General features: G+C 42.4%; 1 protein-coding gene across 5 annotated transcripts in view; it reads right to left on the bottom strand.

The window, feature by feature from the left end:
* vps13b (vacuolar protein sorting 13 homolog B) overlaps window positions 1–19,947 on the bottom strand; it is a 315,620-nt gene that overhangs the window by 35,053 nt on the left and 260,620 nt on the right. For all 5 annotated transcript variants that reach the window (XR_003833763.1, XM_029452593.1, XM_029452596.1 and 2 more), the window contains exons 43-46: window positions 19,346–19,527; window positions 18,773–18,993; window positions 18,544–18,675; window positions 12,509–12,670 (exon numbers count right to left, since the gene is read on the bottom strand). Coding sequence is in view for 4 of the 5 variants with exons in the window: in XM_029452593.1 (XP_029308453.1) it covers window positions 12,509–12,670; window positions 18,544–18,675; window positions 18,773–18,993; window positions 19,346–19,527 (697 nt within the window). In the remaining variant the exon portion in view is untranslated. The remainder of the gene's footprint in view (window positions 1–12,508; window positions 12,671–18,543; window positions 18,676–18,772; window positions 18,994–19,345; window positions 19,528–19,947) is intronic.

Genomic DNA, 19,947 nt, shown 5'->3' with positions numbered 1-19,947 from the left:
GGCTAACATGAAAGTAAAGCCTGAAGCTGCCTGGACTGCATAATGTCTTAACAAGGACAACATGCCAAGGTGACAAACAAAACTGGACTGAAATAAGTAGTACATAGCAAGTATGAAAGTGTAAATTATCTCAGATAAAAGACTCATTTTGTTAACATGAGAATTGTAATAATCTACAATATCTATATCGACTCTGTAAAATGTGATTCTCTTACTCTACTAGTATCTTGAGAAAAACAACATTTTGAGCACTTCAGTTTGAAATCTCAGATGCTAATTACGTTTTTATCTCATTTCCAAATAAATCTTTTTAAAACTCCTACATTGACCCTCAGACACTGGCACTGAGTTGAAGAAGTTTTGTCCAAAATCAACTAAGAGAACCCATCTGTCATATTATGACAAAGAAGTTGGGTATTGGGAGTGAGAAAGAAATGTGAAATCACAATCTCTCCTCATTTCCCTTAAATCGCCAGGAAGAGATTGTGATTATCGCTGGCTGTTGATGGACACGGAGCTTCCAGGACATTACTGGACTACATCTTTGGTACTGGTGTGATCTGAATGGGGATTATTAAATGAGCAATTGGATGTGACCACACAAATAATTTTCATTCTGTGACCGCATCACACTGTAATATTGCCTGTTATCTGTGTGGCTGATAGCTAACTGTTGCTTTTCCAATAACAACTCTGGCCATAAGCTCTGACATAACAAAAAAACTAAATACAAGCTTTCATCCAGATTCTTGGATGTAACTTGACCAATGGTATTAATATATCAATAGAAGGCTTTAGTCAAACATATTTTCCACTCATTAATATCAACCTACAATTATGCATCCACATTCTTTAGAAATGACCTGACTATAAGTTACTGATATGGCTTTTAGTTTGACAGAAGCCTACATCCCAGCCTTGTATCAACATGTACCCATGTATCACATGTTTGTCCAAATACACTGATATTACAGTAACTAAACTACAGATGATTCATCTCAGATCCATGGAGAATTGTCCATTCTTGCTCAAACTGAATCTACTCCATTCTGCGTTGGCCCAATGTCCAGTCAGACTGCAGGGCCACATCATCACAGAGATTACGCGCATTGTTGTGGTCAAACACGGCATTGATGAAAGGTTTGTATATAACCATATTACCACTGGGTTTACTGTAATGCCACAATCCAATCTGCTTAAATAACTTAGAGCCTGCAGGTATTGTTGAGCACATAATATGTCTTTGACATCTGTTTTCAAATCAAGCAGTCTGCTGAAATTGTGCCTAACCTAAACGTAACGAGGAACACCTGTCTACTAAACCACATATCAGGGGGTCAGAATGATGATCCACACAGAGCATGTTGGGACCATGTATGGTCTTATCACAAGATCAGTACCACATGAACTGTTTGAAACCCCATCACTCAGATTTCCCAGCTGCTATGGAAACTAAATGCAGAACCCAAACACGGGACTGACACATTTAGAAATGGTGTTAACTTCTAAAAAAGCACCACCTGCCTAAACTGTAAGTTATTTTCAGTGAGTCAATCAACCAACCAACTTCCATCATGGGTACGATGTCATGTCTACTGCCTGGTTCATTGCTTAATCCTGTCCCGAGAGAGAATCATTTCAGCAACAAATTTCCTGTAAAAGACGGTAAGATATTAGTCTGTCATACAATGACTGTGAACTTCCTGGCAAACGCCTGGTGACGTCATTAAGTCATTCAGATGTCAAACACTCAAAGTGTCTGCTTTGATAATGTGGGTCAAGCATAGATGAACAGAGAAACACATACAGTTGGATAGACACAAAATCATTCACACACACACACACACGCACACACACACACACACACACACACACACACACACACACACACACACACACACACACACACACACACACACACACACACACACACACACACACACACACACACACACACACACACACACACACACACACACACAATGCACCAAATGCCCTCCAACCCCTGTCCTCCTGCAGACACAACGAGTCACTCCTGCCACTGTAACCACTATCCGTCTATTGTCCTCTAGCAGGAATGTGCTTTTATGCACATAACACAAATTAAGTGTCTGTCCGCAGTGGAGATGTAATCAGCGTTCCTGGATGCTGCAAAGACGGCCTGACAAAACCGCAGTCGTCTTTGGTCGTCTACCCATTACTACCATTCCTTCATTCCATCTCACTCAGACTATAATAGGAGATTTCAGACTCTGAGACATGGAGTAGAGGTATAAACAACACTGGTAGCTTTGTAGACTAGTTTCCAATGCAGGCCCAAAGAGGCTGTGGTGGGGTTTAGATGGTTGATTACCAATCAATTCTACCCCAACAAGCTTTACATCTAAATTAAATGTGAAAATGATGTGATTTAAATTTCATATACCAAGGGTTTAAAGTAGTCTGACAGCTCTCTGTACTGCCTGTCTTATTTAATGTCATGGGCGTAGATGTGAAAAAGAGGGTTGTGGAACAGAGGCCTGTTATGTCTGGTGAAATAACTTTGGGACCAGGCAGCTAGCTAACCACCTAACAAATGAGAAACAGGTTTATACCCTGACAACAAAACAAAAGAATATGGATTACTTTGTCCTCTAGAAAGGATGAGTATCGGAGCGAAAAAGAGAGAGGTAGACAAAGTTGAACTGCAGTGAGCGGAAAAAAAAAGTTAAAGAGAGAACAGAGAGACACAACAGCATCCTTGCCAGGGCAGTGAGGGCCAACCCATGTAACATAAGGGAATTATGGTGGCTTTAACAGCTGTCTGCAATGCTTCTCTCCTCCTTGGCTGACTCTCTCTGACAAAAGAAGCAAGGCAGTGCAACATCAAAGCCCAGATTTGCAAGTCTAAGAAGCGGTTTGAGAGCTGGAAGAAGGTACAGAGAGAAGGCATTGTGTGGGTCCGTGGTTGAGAGAGGAGACGTTAAGAGGTTTATGCTTGACTAACATTGTTCCATAGTTCTCCCTCTGGTTTCTACCAAGGCATCTTAGACATCCAGGGCCTCAAGGGTTCCAGGAGACGCAGACGCGGCAAGTGTTTGCACCAAATAAAGGGAAATGACAAAAGGAGTACTGTCTGAGAGGAGACGGGTTTGTAAACCGCATGGTGGGGGGATGAAGGAGTCATTGGTCGAGGACCCTTGGAAGGACACAGGACCTTGTCTCAGTCTAAGAACACACAAAAACAAAGGCTTGCCCTGGGCTTCTGTACAAATGCAACAGAGGGAACCTATTGTAACATGCTGCACACATACACTATACTGCACACACATAGATATACAGTAAGGACAGACGCATACATAGTTTTGCCCACGGCGTGTTCAGGCTAATATCAAGTACTTACACTGGGCAAACAGCAGGAACACATCAGTCCACTGGAGGGCTAATACTGTACACATCACATTTGTTCAGACAAACACAAATAACACACATACTGTACATAAAAGTGAACGAAAGATGCTATGTTCTTGATCACATGCTGACTAGGCAAGAGGGGACCTCGGTCACCCTGACCACAACCAGAGGGCCTGTGAACTACCAGCAACCGTAGGCTAGACTGCAGTCTAACTCAGACAACATGAATGCAATTCATGTCTTCACTGGTTTGACAATGCAATGCAACACTTCACTACAGAGAGGATTGGTGCACTACAATGAAACCACAAGCTCTCCCGCTAAAAAACAAATGCAGCATGGGTTAACCCTAAACAACTACCCCTAACCACAGAGTGGTCGATTGTGTAATGAAATTGAGGCCCAGGATTATGTACCACAACATAGTAATACACTAAAATAGTTTCTCTTGCTTCTAACTCGGGTGCTGGTAACGCATGTGCATTAGTGTCTTTCACTGGCTCTGCCTAGCTGACAGCCAACACCCATGAATAACACAAAAATAACATCTTGATACAACTCTTAGTGGTTTTCAAACGTATATGGGATATAATATTTACAAATGTGATACTACAATTGGCCGTTTAATGTTGATGCTAAGACAGTTGTTTCTTATAAATGCCTTCATGGTGGATGTACAGTATATACTGAGACCAAGACTGTATCTATAAGGACGAGACGCCTCACTGGGTCGTAGGATGTCATGTGACCTGCAGTTCGTACTGTGGCCACTACACCAGAATCACCATGCCAGGGCTGTTCCTGTGGGATTGGTCATACAACACTAAGGTGCTGTCCTTGGTGCTGAACCTAGGGCTGCACCAATGGGACCACAACGCTCACTGATTCTTCACCTGCACTTCCCTGTCTTCTGATTCAGGAGAGAATCGAAAAGCGTGCATGTTAAGCCAGACACACTGTATGGATTCAGGCTGATCTTAACCCCGAACTAGTCTGAATCTCCGGATGTAGACTGTGGCTATAAGACTGCCATTCTCCTGCACTTACACTATATGCCCTATCTATTTTCAAGGGCACCAATGCTGTATCCTGCGCTTTTGATTGGTTTACGATTGTGATTGGTTTAAAGAAATACAAACAAGCCGGCGCATTTTTTTCCTCTTTAGCAGACTGATAATATGTGGAGGGAGCCCTTTCTCCAGCGCTGGCAGTGCCGTGGAGATAGGTCTGGCTATGCCCCAAATTGGTCGTCCCTGACTCATTTTAGAAACGAGGAAAATTCCTGCAGATTGGTTTTCTTTTGATGTAGAGTTTTGTCTACATCAAGCCTGATAAATTTGGTTGGATTTCTGGCAGGTCATTTGGTCGCCAGTGTTGCAGTTTGAGTTCCACGGTTCGATTTCTCTCATGGCTGCCCAGTTTAAGACGGTATGGAGCAGAGAGAGAGGGCAAGTATGTCTTTTGGAGCAGCCACTCTGTCACAAGGGATGCTTCCAGCACTGGAGAGCTGGTTAGTGGGTGGAAGATGGCCAGGTGTCTTGTTCACTCTTTGGTCCATTCCGTCAACCTCCCACTGTGTGTGAGGCCCTTCCTTTAATTTAAAAGTCATTACATGTAAATGCAAAACAAAATCCGTATTAGATCCATTGCTGTCCCACAAATGTACTTGCCAACCAACAAGACATTGTGGTCTGTTAAACAAAGTGGAAACACAAGAGAGAACCAAAGCTTTATGGGTTGTTAAAATGTAGGTAACGGGAAGCTGCAGATTACAAACTGTTAAATTGTTGTTGACAATTGCTAAATTATAATTAGTTTGATGACTTTATAGCAGGCTACTTTATGTGTTATAGCTGAACAAGTTGAACAATCCTGCCTATTTTAGCCACTCCTATACTGTTGGATTACTGACAGTTAAACAGCTTTTTTTTCTTTGAGAAGTTTTCTCTTAGCAAATACATTTTAGAGCCCCTTTTTAATCCTGTATTTATAACTTGTGTGTTTTAAAATAATGAATGCTTTCACAAAGCACACAATACTCCCCCGAGGTTAGTGCAGTTCTCCTATTTTGGTACATTAGACTCATATGACAGGAGAGAGATATCACTATTGAATGCATTGAAAGTCTACATTAATTGTTATAACATATTTTACACTTATACTTGGGGCACATGTTCACTCCTTACTAAAGTAATTTTCTGTATTTCTTTTACATGTCCTACCAAATAAAATGTAACTTGTGGGACATTTTACGGGGTCCTTCAACCTAAATTCCCTTCATCCTATATTTCCCTCGTGATCACTAAAGTATATATATATATATATATATATATATATATATATATATATATATATATATCTCTCCCGCTCTCTCTCTTGCTCCATCCATCCGCCGCTTACACACTGAAAGGAAAAGGAATAGTGTATACTACACTGTGAGGGTAAATCTGACCATTTTTGATATCATTTAAATTTGACTTAAACTATACACAACTTAATGAAGATCTTGTCAAAACAAAAGACATCGACCACAGAGAGAGACCTCGATCTGTAACTTTCGTCATAGTACAACCCAGGTTGGTGAACTTGTTAAGACTGGGATCTCAATTGAATAGTTCTGCTGTCACAATGTGGCCCAGGGTCATTAAAAAATACCAACACTTTTGTCATGTGGACACCAACCAGAAACAGTTCTGCTGCCCAAACAGGGCTGCAACCCGTGGTTTGAGACTCTTTGTTGTAGTTTCAAGGCCGAGGACTTGATGGAAAGGATGAAAACATCGTTTTTAAACTGCTAACACATTGGCATGTTTAAAAAGATTTACATAGAAAAACAAATATGAGATACTAGCTGCTCAGCTCTCATCAACATGATAATTAAATTAATCTCCTCATGTCAGAGGGAAAGCTTCCTCTGGGACAAACTACACAGGGAGTGGAATTACTCAAATATATATACACACACAGAGTCATGACAGACCAATGGCTCATCAGATATACAACATGGAATCAAAATAAAATTTTACAGCATGTCAGTAAGAGTGAGAAAACAAAGTCTTGTAAATATTAGGAGCTGAGTTTGGTGGGATGAGCAGGAATGAAGTGCACAGAGATAAAAAGAAAAAGCGCTGATGAAAGTGGAGGGTCACTGTCCTCCCTGTATTTCTCATGAAAGTCTTGGCTGTGACAGCTGTGGTAGAAAGCTGGGGAATGTACATTGTTTTACAATGGTTGGATGAGGACCAAATGGTGGGTTGCAGAAAGATGAGAATGGGTCCCCAGAATATTCAGCAGTCATTGATTTAAAAAATGACTGGCAACATTATGCTGTTGAAACTTTTTCTTTGTTTTTACATGAGGTTCAGAACTTCTCCAGACGTATCCTATTAATCACTAATCAAGCCCGCTCCCAACTAGCACTGCTGGGAGAAGTAGTTTCAGCCCTCCAGTGACATATACTAACAATACATACTAACAAAAACTGAACAAAAGCATAAAGGCCTTTGGCTAATATGTCCAGTGAGCTGATATAGACTTGAGAATGGAGGTCCAGTTACTGAGATGAACAGAGGTGTTTGCTCAACAAACCTTAAAGCTAAAGAGTGAGGCCTGTGCCCTGGGGAGCAAGTGTAAACATCCTGGTAACATGAAAAGTGTTAAGTGTGCATATGTAATCTGTATGGCTAATTCTTAATCCTAAATCCTCAGAAGACACGCACTTATTTTTAAATAATGTATTTGCATTACTCTGGATCTGGCTTAGATTCATTAATGTATTCATTTATCTCAGTGAGTAAGATGAGGACACAGACAGGGTGATTCCTGGATAGTGGTTTTACTTAACCATCTGACAGAGCAGCCAATCTTCAAACTTTTAGTTCATATTTTATTTGTAATATTCTTACCTTTTTCACTAATCTTTTCCTTTACTTTCTATTGTATTATTTGAGCTGTGCTGACTAAGAAGGCCAAGTCCTCCTCACTCGACATGGACCGTGTAACCTGGAGCAGGAATGTGAATGGTGAATAGCTGAATAAGGCTGTAACCTCGCCCAGCGATGACTGTTGTTTGTCTGAGGTTATCCTACCCAGGAAGACATGATGATCCTCTCTCTCCAAGGACTGACTTAGCTTCTGACCCACTGACTCACACAACACTTGTATCTTGTTTCCATAGACACATAAAAAAGAAATCAGTACATAATGCATCTTCTTAGACACGATGGTGATGCAGTGTTCCCTTTCGACTATTCTTTTCATTACCTAAGGTAATGCCTACAAGTACATGTCAGTTTAAAAAGGTCAGCCTAACCCAGCTCTGAAGATAAACAACAGGAAAGTGTAGGTTTTCTCCAGGGATCAAAATGGACAGCAGCCCCTTTCATCTGCTTCTCTCTCGCTCTCTCTCATCAGTCAATGTGTGGGTTAACGTGATTGGAGTTAATATCTCCCCAAAGGGTCAGCCAAACTGTGGTTACAGACACAATCTTGGATGAACAGCACAACTAAACCGCTTCACTTGAGCGCAGCGTTTCTTAAACAATGGGTCGGGACGGTGAAATATGAAATCATACTAGACAGACAGCTGATACATTTAAGGGAATAAATATACCTACTTTATATAATGGCTGTAAAAGTTGAACCCTGCTGTAGGTTGAAAACTGGAACAGATTGACACAGCAAAGGACCTATGGCAATACGCAACAATACACACATAAATGAAAACACACGGATACAGACATACACACACAAACAAGCACAAAGTGTAAACGTTCTCTCACTTCCTTGACACACGCACACACACACTCTCACTCATACCAAATACCTCCCTGTCATGCCTGCTTCCAACAACACGGCCAATCTCGCCGCAAACTAATAGTCCTGGGCTGCTATCTTCAGGACATTACCCCTGGGAACCACACACACGCACACCAACACAACACTAACGCATTAAATACACCCTACACCCTACACACACACCACCAACACACAAAGACACGTATCCAGAAAAAGAGAGGATTAGCTCCTCAGTAGAAGCCTGATCCTGGAGTAAATTACAATTTATTTAAATTGTGAATATTCCTTGTAGGCACTTAAAAAGTCCTTCACAAATCTAGGGGTCTTTTAACGCCCCTCTCTCTGCTAACCACACTAACCACAGGGATTTCCATCAGCTAGGCTGCATCCTGTACCAAGCAGCCAGATATTTCAACCATCCACACCACACCACACGCCAGAGCCCTGAAAAACAGCAGGGTGTGGACAGTGAGCGTGTGTGTGTGTGTGTGTGAGATAGATATAAACTGTACTTGATTATAGAGAGTTTGTAGTCATACGCACGTTCATGTTGGCATGTATCCATCCATCTATTGTTCTCTCTTATATTTGATATAAAAGAAAGAAAATAATTAAAATGATAAAAAATGGGGGAAATTGTGAGTGTTTATAAACGTCTTCACCTTGGCAAATGCTGGGATGTGAAGGCATGCTGAGCCTGAAGAGAGAAATTAGACTGAGAGCTGAGCCTGACAGACTCCAGGCCTTAGGAAACATTTGATCACAGTGTGTGTGTGTGTGTGTGTGTGTGTGTGTGTGTGTGTGTGTGTGTGTGTGTGTGTGGGTCTGGGTGTGCACGTATGGATATGATTTTGATCAAGTGTTAGACCACAGTGGGCTCTAAGGACATGACTGCCTCAATCAACCCTTTTAATGCATCTTATGGTTATGAGTGACAGCAGAAACAGGGGGCTAGAGAGAGAAGAAGGAAGACGGAAAGAAACAGAGGAGCACTGAGAGGGTGTGTGACCTGAGCTGAGGTTCACATTTCACTGCAAAAACACTCTGCCTGAGCGTTCTTCTGAGAGAAGTGACAGATAGTCGGAGGTATGTCAACATCGTGGGAAGTGTACACTGGTTATACCGCTCAGGATCACACACATTAAGCACTCTTCTTTCACAAAGGCACACACAGGAGATTGCAGGATTTTAAATATGCCTCTCTGTTTTAGCTCAAGCTGAAACAACAGCAGGCTGTTCAGTTAGGAAGTTCTTTCCTCGCTCTCTTTTGGACTGTTTCTATGGACTGCCACATACAGAAGATAGGATTAAAGGATTTAATGCATGACAATAAAGCATAGTTGGCAAATCTACTTATCTATACTTCCTTAATACATTGCTTGTGAATCATAAACTACGAGAAATGGGGAAGGTGGGAGGGATAGCAAGATAGCGAGCAGACACATTTTTGGCTTTGTTGCCACTGTAGAGTTCTCCAGGCCAATATGTGAGTGTTAAGAGCATGGCTCATCTTTTGACCTTGCTTCCTTTTTTCCATGTCCTCCCATTTTCTAAAATAGGCCTGTACAGTATCCCCCTTGACAACTCTGTGCTACTCTCCTTTTTAAATTCTCATATTTCCATGTACATTCTGCCTTTGTTCCTTCTTCTTCACTCCCCCCATCTTCCTCTTTTCAAGATGATTTCATGTCCAGTGGGTTTTCGGGGGGAGCCGGAGAGAGAAAGGGGGACAGATTACCTTACAACAGTGTGTGTGTGTGTGTGTGTGTGTGTGTGTGTGTGTGTGTGTGTGTGTGTGTGTGTGTGTGTGTGTGTGTGTGTGAGAGCCTGGGGACAGGTCAGCTGGGACACACATCATACCAGAGCCATGAGGACAGGCTGATGGTCTGCCTTCGTGACAGGCCCCAGGTCTCCCGGGCAAGACAAGATTGGCCATGAACAACAGGGCGGGGGAAGTGTACTATGTGTGTAGGTTGGATAAAGTGGGGAAAAGGGACAAGGTTGGGAGGTAAAGATAGATGAACATTAGACAGAGTGATGGTACGAATGGTAGATTGGTGGTTAAGAGACCTAGGAGGGTAAAATTAAGGGAGGGGGAGTCATGACTTCATGTCAACAGAGTGGACAGGGTCAAACCAGGGCAGAGCAATGTGACCATGAATGATGATTGGAAGGTACAAGGTACAAAAAGAGAACTGTATGAGAACGGACTAGAATGTCAGGCCATGATCCCGAGCACTCACTGGGGTGTGACAGAGATAAAATGGAAAACGTCGCCTTCTAGCGAGTCTAAGACAGAACAGGACAGCGAGGGGAAGGCCAGTGGCAGGACACGCCAGAGCCGGGCTCATAAGCTCAGCCAGCGTGGCTGCAAACACCAGACTGCGCTAGTAGGGGGATAGAGAAAGGGACAAGGGTAGCGCTGGGAAGCTGTGAGCTGTAGTTGGAGTGTTAAGAAAAACGTCCAGCAGAAACCCCAAAACAGCGTGGAGGCCAGAGACTTTCCAGGTCTACTGATCTCATCAAGCTGATGGAGGTGAAGCATCAGGAATAAAGAGAATTGGACAAGGCCGACGTCAAGGGAAAATTGTACAGCATTGTTTGTAAACTGTGGTTTAGGGTGTGTGGGCCTGAAAAAGGTTTTGGCCTTTGTCTGGTGGGTCCCTACAGTGCATGGCGAGAAAAGACACAGAATACTACGCAAAGCATTAGCAAATCCCCAGTATGAGTGAGATAATTGCACTGTGGGTCCCAAGCTGAAAATTGTTTACTGATGTACCTCGAGGAGTTGCAGCATTACACTGTTTGGATGCACTGTAGGTTGTTGTTTAACATGGTTATTACATTTTAATTAAAGAGAAACTGGAAATGACGAGTGGAGTTAGAGTGACACAAAAGTGGCACAAATGGGCAGCCTGAAAGTTATAAGTGCAGGATAGGACCTGAGGTTGGTAATATAATTAACAAGTAGGCGAGAGGTCCAGGGTTAAGGGCAAGGTCTAGGCTAGGCTCACAGATAGAAAGAGGAAAGATAGGAGAGTAGAGGGGTCTGGGGACTGATGGCTTGTGATGATCAGAGTTGTTTTAGACACTCCAAAGCATCATGGGACTTAAGCAAAACAGCACGACCACTTAAGACACCGTCTAGAAACTGATTTGTACGAGCTACAAAAACACACTTGCATGACCATTAAAGAAATACAACCCTTTCTCTTATCAGGACCACTATTATTATAACCCCAAAATGTAATTAGGAGTGTGCGCTACAATTTGGTGAGGCGGACACATTGGCAGGCATTTTATCATTAAGCTCAATAAGTTAGCTGAGTGTTTTTGGCAAAGTTGCACTTTTTCATATTTATCTAGTTTCACAAATCATGTTCATCTTGAGAACACATTTTTTATATATACCACAAACACATGATGGAATAATACATGACAGAACCATCTTGGAATCACATTCTTCATCTATGATGACATTTGGCCCATTCGGACAATCTCTCTTCCAAAACATCCCAGAAAATACAGAGGTCATTTTGACTCTCTGCTAAAATGAGATGTGGTATTCACTGCGCTGATATGCATCACTGCCACTCTCCAAATGTGTGTGTGTGTGTGTGTGTGTGTGTGTGTGTGTGTGTGTGTGTGTGTGTGTGTGTGTGTGTGTGTAAGAGTGAGGTAAGAGCACAGATTAACCATGGTTGATGATTAATACAACTTGACTTACCCAGAGCAATTATGGCCATGTCTTTTCTCAAACCTGACTTTCTCACACTCGCCATGGAACATATGGGGGTCATGAAACATGTGCGCACCAAACACCCACACATATGCCACAGATCGCCAGCCCACCCTCCGCTCAACCTCATACCACAAAGGGTTAAATATAATCAATCTTCTTTAACAATGCTGTCAGGGTACTGTCTGAGAGCGCTGACAGAAACACACAGATAGAGGCTGCACGCTGATGACGGTTTGTGTGTGTATGTAAACCTCTATAAGCCTGTGGACACAACTTGCATGCTCAAGTCAATGAGTATGGATCATAGACTGTATCTAAAGTATATGCTAAGCCTTTCTTTATATATTTACCGGGTGTCTCTGAACACAGTGAGTACATGTAGCACATCCAGGTACAGAAACTTGTATGTGTGTGTAAGTTTATGTAGGTATCATCTGTGTATTATGTTTCTATGTGTGTACTGCTTGTGCTAATACCCTACTATGTTATCACAGTGTGTGTGTGTGTGTGTGTGTGTGTGTGTGTGTGTGTGTGTGTGTGTGTGTGTGTGTGTGTGCGTGTGCGTGCGTGTGCTACCTGAGGGGACTTGTGGGATCTCCAGCTGTACTGGTGGCTGTGGAGGCTGGCCAGCAGCACATTCTCATCTGTGTCCACCTGGCCAAAGCGCAGCGTCTCATGGGTGTCGTTACAGATCACGTAGTGGCTGTAGACCAGTTCCTCAGCTTGCGGGTTCCCATTCTGAGAGAGAAAACAGGGGGGATAGTGGATGGATGGATAAAGAAGAGGGGGAGACAGGAGAAAGAGAGCTTGTGAATAAAAGAGTGAGCAAATACTTCCAGGTGTGCATGTTTATGGTGGGAGTATAATGTACAATGTGTGTGTAGTGTGTGTATAAGCACATTTACAGGTGTCAACAATGCATGCATTCTCAATCTTTAAATGCAGATCTTCGTAGTGCAGCTGTCAGTCAGTAGGAGAAAGAGATGAGTGATATCATCCGCGGGAGCAACATAACCTCAACAGGGGAATGAATCACATCACAGTCTGACAGCTATCCAGGCTGAAGCAGCTTAGACTGGGCTTTGGAGCCAAATCTACCCCCTGGTCCCACATAAAACTTCCATGAGGCCTCTCTTTTTACCAAAACCTTTCACATCCCTCTTTGTGCGGCTAGATTTAATCTTGTGAGATAAACAGTTAATTTCAAATGGCAACTTCGTTTGTGTGTGCATGGTCTTTCCTCACATTTTCTCAATGCTTGAAACAAAGTGGGCCACGAAGCAGGCATTCCTGTTAGTAACAGTCATCAATATATGTGGTTTGTTAGGAGAAAACAATATGGTGGAGGCTGGCCCACCTACAGCAATGGGTCAATGAGAAAGCCTCACAGAACACTCAAGTCATGCGAGTCGTACAGCGATGCTGTCCACTCATACGTCACCTTGCATGCAAGAGCGAAGAGCTCACTGGCCTTCTATTGAAAACACTGGTTTAACAGGGAGAGGGAGAGTGTGTCAAGTCTCCTGCATACAGAAATTCAAGTACACAATTTCAAAACAGCACATAGTTTGCATGTGAGTTGGATAGTGAGTGCGTGGGTGCAAGTGTATGTGTAAGTTTTACTTGAGCTTCTTCCAAAGGCTCTCAGGCCCTGATGGGATCTCTCCTGCACACTCCTCCCTGACTCTTGATGCACATGACTGTGGTTCAGACAGCTTCTCAATAACTACTCCACTATCCTAACAAAGAGGGACCCCAGCCTGCTGTATACTTTTAAATGGCAGGGGTTGATGGTTGATGGTTAAAAGAGGCTGGCAGTAAAAGCTCAGAGATTGACTGCCAAGCACGTTCAGGGTCCTGGGGTTGCTGATGCTATTGAAAACGGATGGGAAAGTTTACACCATTAAAAAGAACACTTGATGAAAGATTTGAGAGAGAGGTAGAGAGAGGAAAATATAGAGGGGACAGCTGCGACAGTGGGTTCAAATCCATTTCCAGTTTTATAGTGGAACACTATCTGTGCTCCCTTTCGAATCTGACACTGCGATTTACAAACTTCCTGCTGCCATCTTAAGATGCCATTGCTAAGCCCACTCTTTGATGGTATCGTCTTTCCGCTCCGATTCATGAGGCAACATGATACACACATCAGAAAAGCTTTCTGCAGTAATCATAATCACTCTCCGTCTATCCAGGGATTTTAAGTGGACAAATATTAAGACAGAGATATTTAAACAGTCAACACGTCTTCCTTGTTAAAGAGCATAAGATGACAGCTTCTTCTTCAGACACAGTCCTACCAGGAATCAAAGGATCCATTTCACTAATCCGCCCAGATACTATTACTTAAGTTTTCATTGAGTCAAGCCCAGATCTGCATGGTAGAGTGGCACATATATAAATGGCAAGGTACAGTAAAATGTCTGGAAAACCGATTGTAAATAATGACACCCACTCAAAAGAATAAAATCATGAAACAAGACGCTGTGGAGAAGATATTGAAACTTGTAAAAGGTACACAATGAAACAATAATCAGATCTACAATCACCTATATATTCTGCTTTAGATGACCCTCTTCCCCACATCTGCTACAAACAGGAACCTGATCTCTCTATCACTTTCTTTCCGGTTGCAAAGGAATATGGGAGGACCGGGGGGGAAAGAAATAACAGGAGAAAAATTCCTGTTGTCTCAATTGCACATGTAACAGCCTGTGAATGCTCTGTGAGAAAGCAGAGTGTGTAAATACTACTGGGCTTTCGTGTGGCTTTCCACCAAAGCCACTTCCCTGGGGTTACAGGCTGGGGGGAGAAAAGATTGAAAGTGGGGCTAGGGACTGAGAATTGAAAATGGAGGCATGGGGCCTGAGGTTAGAGTGGTGGGGGGCTGAGGTTCGGGGCCATATGGGCTATCGAACAAAAGCAGAGGCAAATAAAGAACAAGAAGAAGAAAAAAAAACGAGGCTCTACCCTACCCATTAGGAACAGCCATAGACTGTATATAAGAAGTGTAAGCAGTCACCATCACCAATTGGTTTGTAGACGACCGTATTAAAGACCAAATTTGGCATATTGGGCATCATCTTGGTTTTTTCAACTCAAGAAGTTTTGTTTCTATTTATTTATTTATTTGATATGGACAGTGCACAGCGTTTTAGCTGTACCAGAGTTATAAACTCATTTACATCTGCAATCCCTGAGCAGGAAGCAGAGAATGACATCTCTGAAAATGAACAGTGTAAGAACACAAATACAAGACAGTACATATTCACTATACAACAACAACATCAACAACATTAAAGCAGCACAACCACAAGATTTCACAACATTAAGACACATCAAGTGTTTGTGTTCATGCGTGATTGGGTTGATTTTAGCCATGATTTCATTTAAAACCAGCAAGGCTGACAGCACCCTCTTATATAACTCGGTACTGAGCTCCAATAATGTGTTGCTCTAACTGTTGGTCGTCCTATTTGTCTTCCCAGCGCAGTGATATGAACTCTTTTAATCGTGGAGAAGCCAGATCATTGATCATTTTGTACACTAAACTAGGACGGCGCTTGAGAACAACTTGGAGTTCAGCATCCTGCTCGAGGACCCGTAGACCCCTGGGATCAGACCTCCAACTCTGTGATTAGTAAACAACCTGCTCCACCTCCTGAGCCAAGGGCAACCTAAATTTTGAGTGATCTACCTGTTGTCAGAATTGTCAGTGAGGACTCGATTAGAGCTAAAGAGAAGCACTGCGGAAGATGGCAACATGCTGAGTGTCATAATAGATGGAATATGGATTAATGTCAATATTAATGACAAGCCATTATGCATCTGTACTTATGACTGCCAGAAAGACCTTGGTGATGTTATCATGAGCAATCCACGTTACCATAACTACAACTGTATATCATAACATACTGTAGCTATATGAGAATAGATTCCAACCATATACCAAACCGTGTCTTTTATTTCTATTGATTGCTTTGCATCTGGAAGTGCTCCAGCTGTTCTGGTTGTGGTGGTCTGGTATGACCATGTCTGGGTTGTGAGGTTTCAATTGTGTGGTAGTTGAGGAATCTCTCTCCACGGTTCAATGCTGACCCTACAGGCCACATCACAACAGGCCTGCCTGCCAGCCTTGACACCAGGAAACATGAAAATCACTGAAACAATTACACATGTTAGGATACATCCTTCTGTTGCGGAAGGACAGAGCCTGTTAACATTTCCAACTGCTTCTGATTACGTTCTCAATTAGGATCAAGTTTTTCTATGCATGGACACTGTGTGCATGGGTGTGTTTGGAATGTAACCCACTATCAGATACATTGTAACAGGGCGGTCCTTTACATCGGCCCCTATAGTGCACCTCACCACCAGAAAGATTGTGCTTAATCGCACCCATACAAGGTTTTCTCACCACATACAAGATTGTGTTTCAGTGAAAACCCCAAAAAGGAAACAATATTCCATGATCTAAGTGTTCACAACTTTCTCTGAGGTGGACCAAATATTTCTACAAAATAAAATAAATCAGCCTTTTGTACTTGACCTCTCTGTACTCCTTACTCCAGAACTACCAAACCCACATCCAACACATTTGCCTTATAATTATGGTGTGTTTTTCCTCTTGTGTTCAGCAAAGTGGTAAAGGTTGGAGGTAGTAAAAAGGTTGTGTAACAAGGCTGCTGCTGTTTAGTCCAATCAAGACAGTAAAGCAAGCTTAATCATTTTATGAATCAATCCCGTACCAGTGAAGGGTTTTTGTTTGACTGTGTCGTGTGCAAGTGAAGAAGAGTATTCTGTGTGTGCGTGGCTCTCAAGATACTGGGCAAAGATGGCATTCAAAATGCCAAACATATCACCTACTCAGTATTAGAAAAACCTTGGCAAAAATCATACAACCAACTTATATCCTAAGTAATCATGCTTGGCATGTTGTGTGTAAAGCCCACCATGGATACCAAAATGTCCATAACATTCCAGTAAAGCTGCAATATGACCATTCATTACAACAACATCAACGCTTGAAAGTCTTATTTATGGCTAATTTAACCAGCAGAAATAGGGAACATTTGCTAGCTTGCCCTAAATGATGCAATGATGAAGCCAAGGGTCAATTATGGCTGATTATCCAACACGGTCGGTCAGAGCTTTTGATGAGTCAATGATGCCACTGAGTAAAAACAAAGGCATTAAACTGCCAGCCAGAACAATCATTTTATAGTAGATTTCCTATACAGCTTGTTTAATTTTATTTTCCACAGGTAAGAGACCACAGCTGTTCCTAGAAAAACACAAGTTATTATTTCTTTCACCTGGCAGTGAGAGTCTGTATGCATGTGAAACCATGAGAGTACCTCACGTCTCCAGAGGCCAGTATATGAGTCAGCAGAGCCACAGCTGAGCTGAGCCGAGCCATGATAGGGCATACAAAGCCAGAGAGGCCAGGGTGTGTGTGTGTGTGTGTGTGTGTATGTGTATGTGTGTGTGTGTGTGTGTGTGTGTGTGTGTGTGTGTGTGTGTGTCTGTGTGTCTGTGTGTGTCTGTGTGTGTGTGTCAGTCCTGTGTGTGCAATAGACAAGTGGGTGGAGGATCAGGGCCAGATGAATTCTTGGCAGGTGTCACTACTCAAGTTTTACCATGTTTTCATGGGCATCACTTCACACACAAGTATCCTGGCTACCAGAGGCAGTGCTGAGAGCTGAGAACTGAGAGATGACGACGGCCATAGGATGGACGAGAAGCTCAAGAACAGACACACTGTAGCCTCTTAGTCAGAGTTTACAGCAAAGTGAAAGGCAGTTCCATCCTGCCCATTTTATTACCACTTGCATACAACTGAATCCATTCTCATGAAATCCCCTTTGTTGTGAGATGTTGATGTTGATACTCCATCCGAGACAAAAGACCGTCTTTCGGCATAGTCTCTAAATGCGCTTACATGTTCTACGTATTTCCTGAGCGTTTAAACAACACGGCAAATCCCTTGTTCGCTTAAATGTATGAATCACTGATTGTATCCCACTATTTAACTGTACAAGTGAACAAGTTGTCCTCCAATACTTTGCAAACTACGTGACCATATTACTGATTACTTTGGTCACTTCAAATGCACGTCAGCAAGGCAGCTGTCCCGGGCCCTGGGTCAAGGAAGGGATGGAATTATTTGTCAAAGATACATATTAGTGAAAACTTTATATAGTCGTTGTGAGTCACATAAAAGCCGGTTATTTTTTTATCTTCCTAATTTTCCTTGGTCAAAAATATATTTTACTTTCCCTCCCTATAATACAAAAAACTGTTTGGTGTGTCACACTACTGTAAGATCAAAAGTTTAACATCTAGCCGGCCCCTCCCCGACAGTAAACTTTTCAAATTGCCAGTCGTCAGACAGGCTACCTCTTTCCAAAGCTCTGAAAGCAATATCAATAATCTATAGTTTACAATGGGCCTGTTGTTTCCATGGCAGCTCATATGCTGTACAATGTTTTTATTTGTGATATTGTGCTTTATAAATATTTGATGATTGTTTGAATTAATTTGATGGAGGTTATACATTTGTATTCTTTGGAGTGTGTTATAAAGCGTGTATAAAGGTAACTCTGTGTTACCTGTTGCCAGCTGTGCAGGGCAGTGTCCACAGTGTGGATGGCATACTGGCTGATATTAAGGAACACCGGTTCCATAAACACATTCACATCCAGTGTGGTGTTCTGGGGGCAGCAGGTGGCTGCAGCCTGGGCCTGAAAACACACAAGAAATTAAAGAAATTAAATTCTAACTTGTTTTCACATTTCCTGACCAATGCTTTGAATCAAACATATCTAGACAGAGCTCTACCTGTAGTACACAAGGCTGGAGGAACTGAAGGTGTGTAAGGTTTCGGTACTCCAGCAGCTTGCAGTCTAGCTGGGTTGAAAAGCTGAACTCTTGACAATGACGTGGCCCGTTGCTCCACTGGCGCAGGAAGACCCGCGGCTCCCGAGCACCAGTCACCATGAACTCTTGCTCCTGAGGTAACTTCCTGTCTGGCAGGAAGGGACGAAGTTGCCGAGATGGAACTGAAGGAGTCAGACAGAGATTCCATATTTAGAAACTGGACTGTAAAACTTATTTGATCGAAACATGTCATACAGTAACTATCAAAAGATCTAATAGTACTAGAATAAAAAGGAATAACAAGCTTGCCACCTGGGACTAATACAATAGATTATTATTGTCTATTACACTTATTGCCACAGTATGATGATGAAGGTAAGGTAGTTAAAGTGAATGGCCATTAGATGTGTAGTTGCTGCAACCGTGATGAACGCAACGCTGAACTTGTTTCCCCACCAATAAAAAATATATAGTCACTTTGTCCAAAGGCAAGACTACAATCCCTCCTCTGTGACGGGGTATTCTGCTTCCTACCTGTGCCCAGCTGTTCTAGATGGTGGCAGAGGTGAATGTCCAGCTGTGCTAGTTGAAGGGACACACCCAGGGAGGGGACGAACCAGGGTGCAAAGCAGGAGTCCACACGGGTGCAGGCTGCCAATGCAAACGGAGACACCAACTGATCGCAGGGCAGCTGGGACCCACACTCACTATCCGAACTGACGGGGAAGAGGAGATACGGCAGAATAAATTATATATATATATATGAGGTATTTCTGACTGAAAAAACAAACATGTGAGCACTAAAATACTAAAAGGGCAAAGAAAAAGTATGAAAATAGGAAAATCTAATATTCAGATGAAAAGTAATAATGGAGAAAATGAGTAACATATGACTGTGAGAAGTGTTTAAGGGAACAAATAGCAAACAATTATTGATCTTTGTTTTGTAATATTTAAAGCACAGGCGCAGCTGTGGAATAATTGCCACAAATTCTACTCACTAATTAAAATAATGTGATTCTTAGAATGCTTTTGTCTCTTGCCCAGTGAGTTACAAATTGTGTGACATCCTTGTCCGAACTCTACAGTGAGATAAACGCTACAATTATTCAGAGTATAATATGGAGGGGGCCTCC

The sequence above is a fragment of the Cottoperca gobio genome, chromosome 16, assembly GCF_900634415.1.
Source record: "Cottoperca gobio chromosome 16, fCotGob3.1, whole genome shotgun sequence".
In the NCBI taxonomy this organism is placed as follows: Eukaryota; Metazoa; Chordata; class Actinopteri; order Perciformes; family Bovichtidae; genus Cottoperca; species Cottoperca gobio.
The sequence above is the reverse complement of the archived record's forward strand: the minus strand, read 5'-3'. Positions and strand labels throughout refer to the sequence as shown.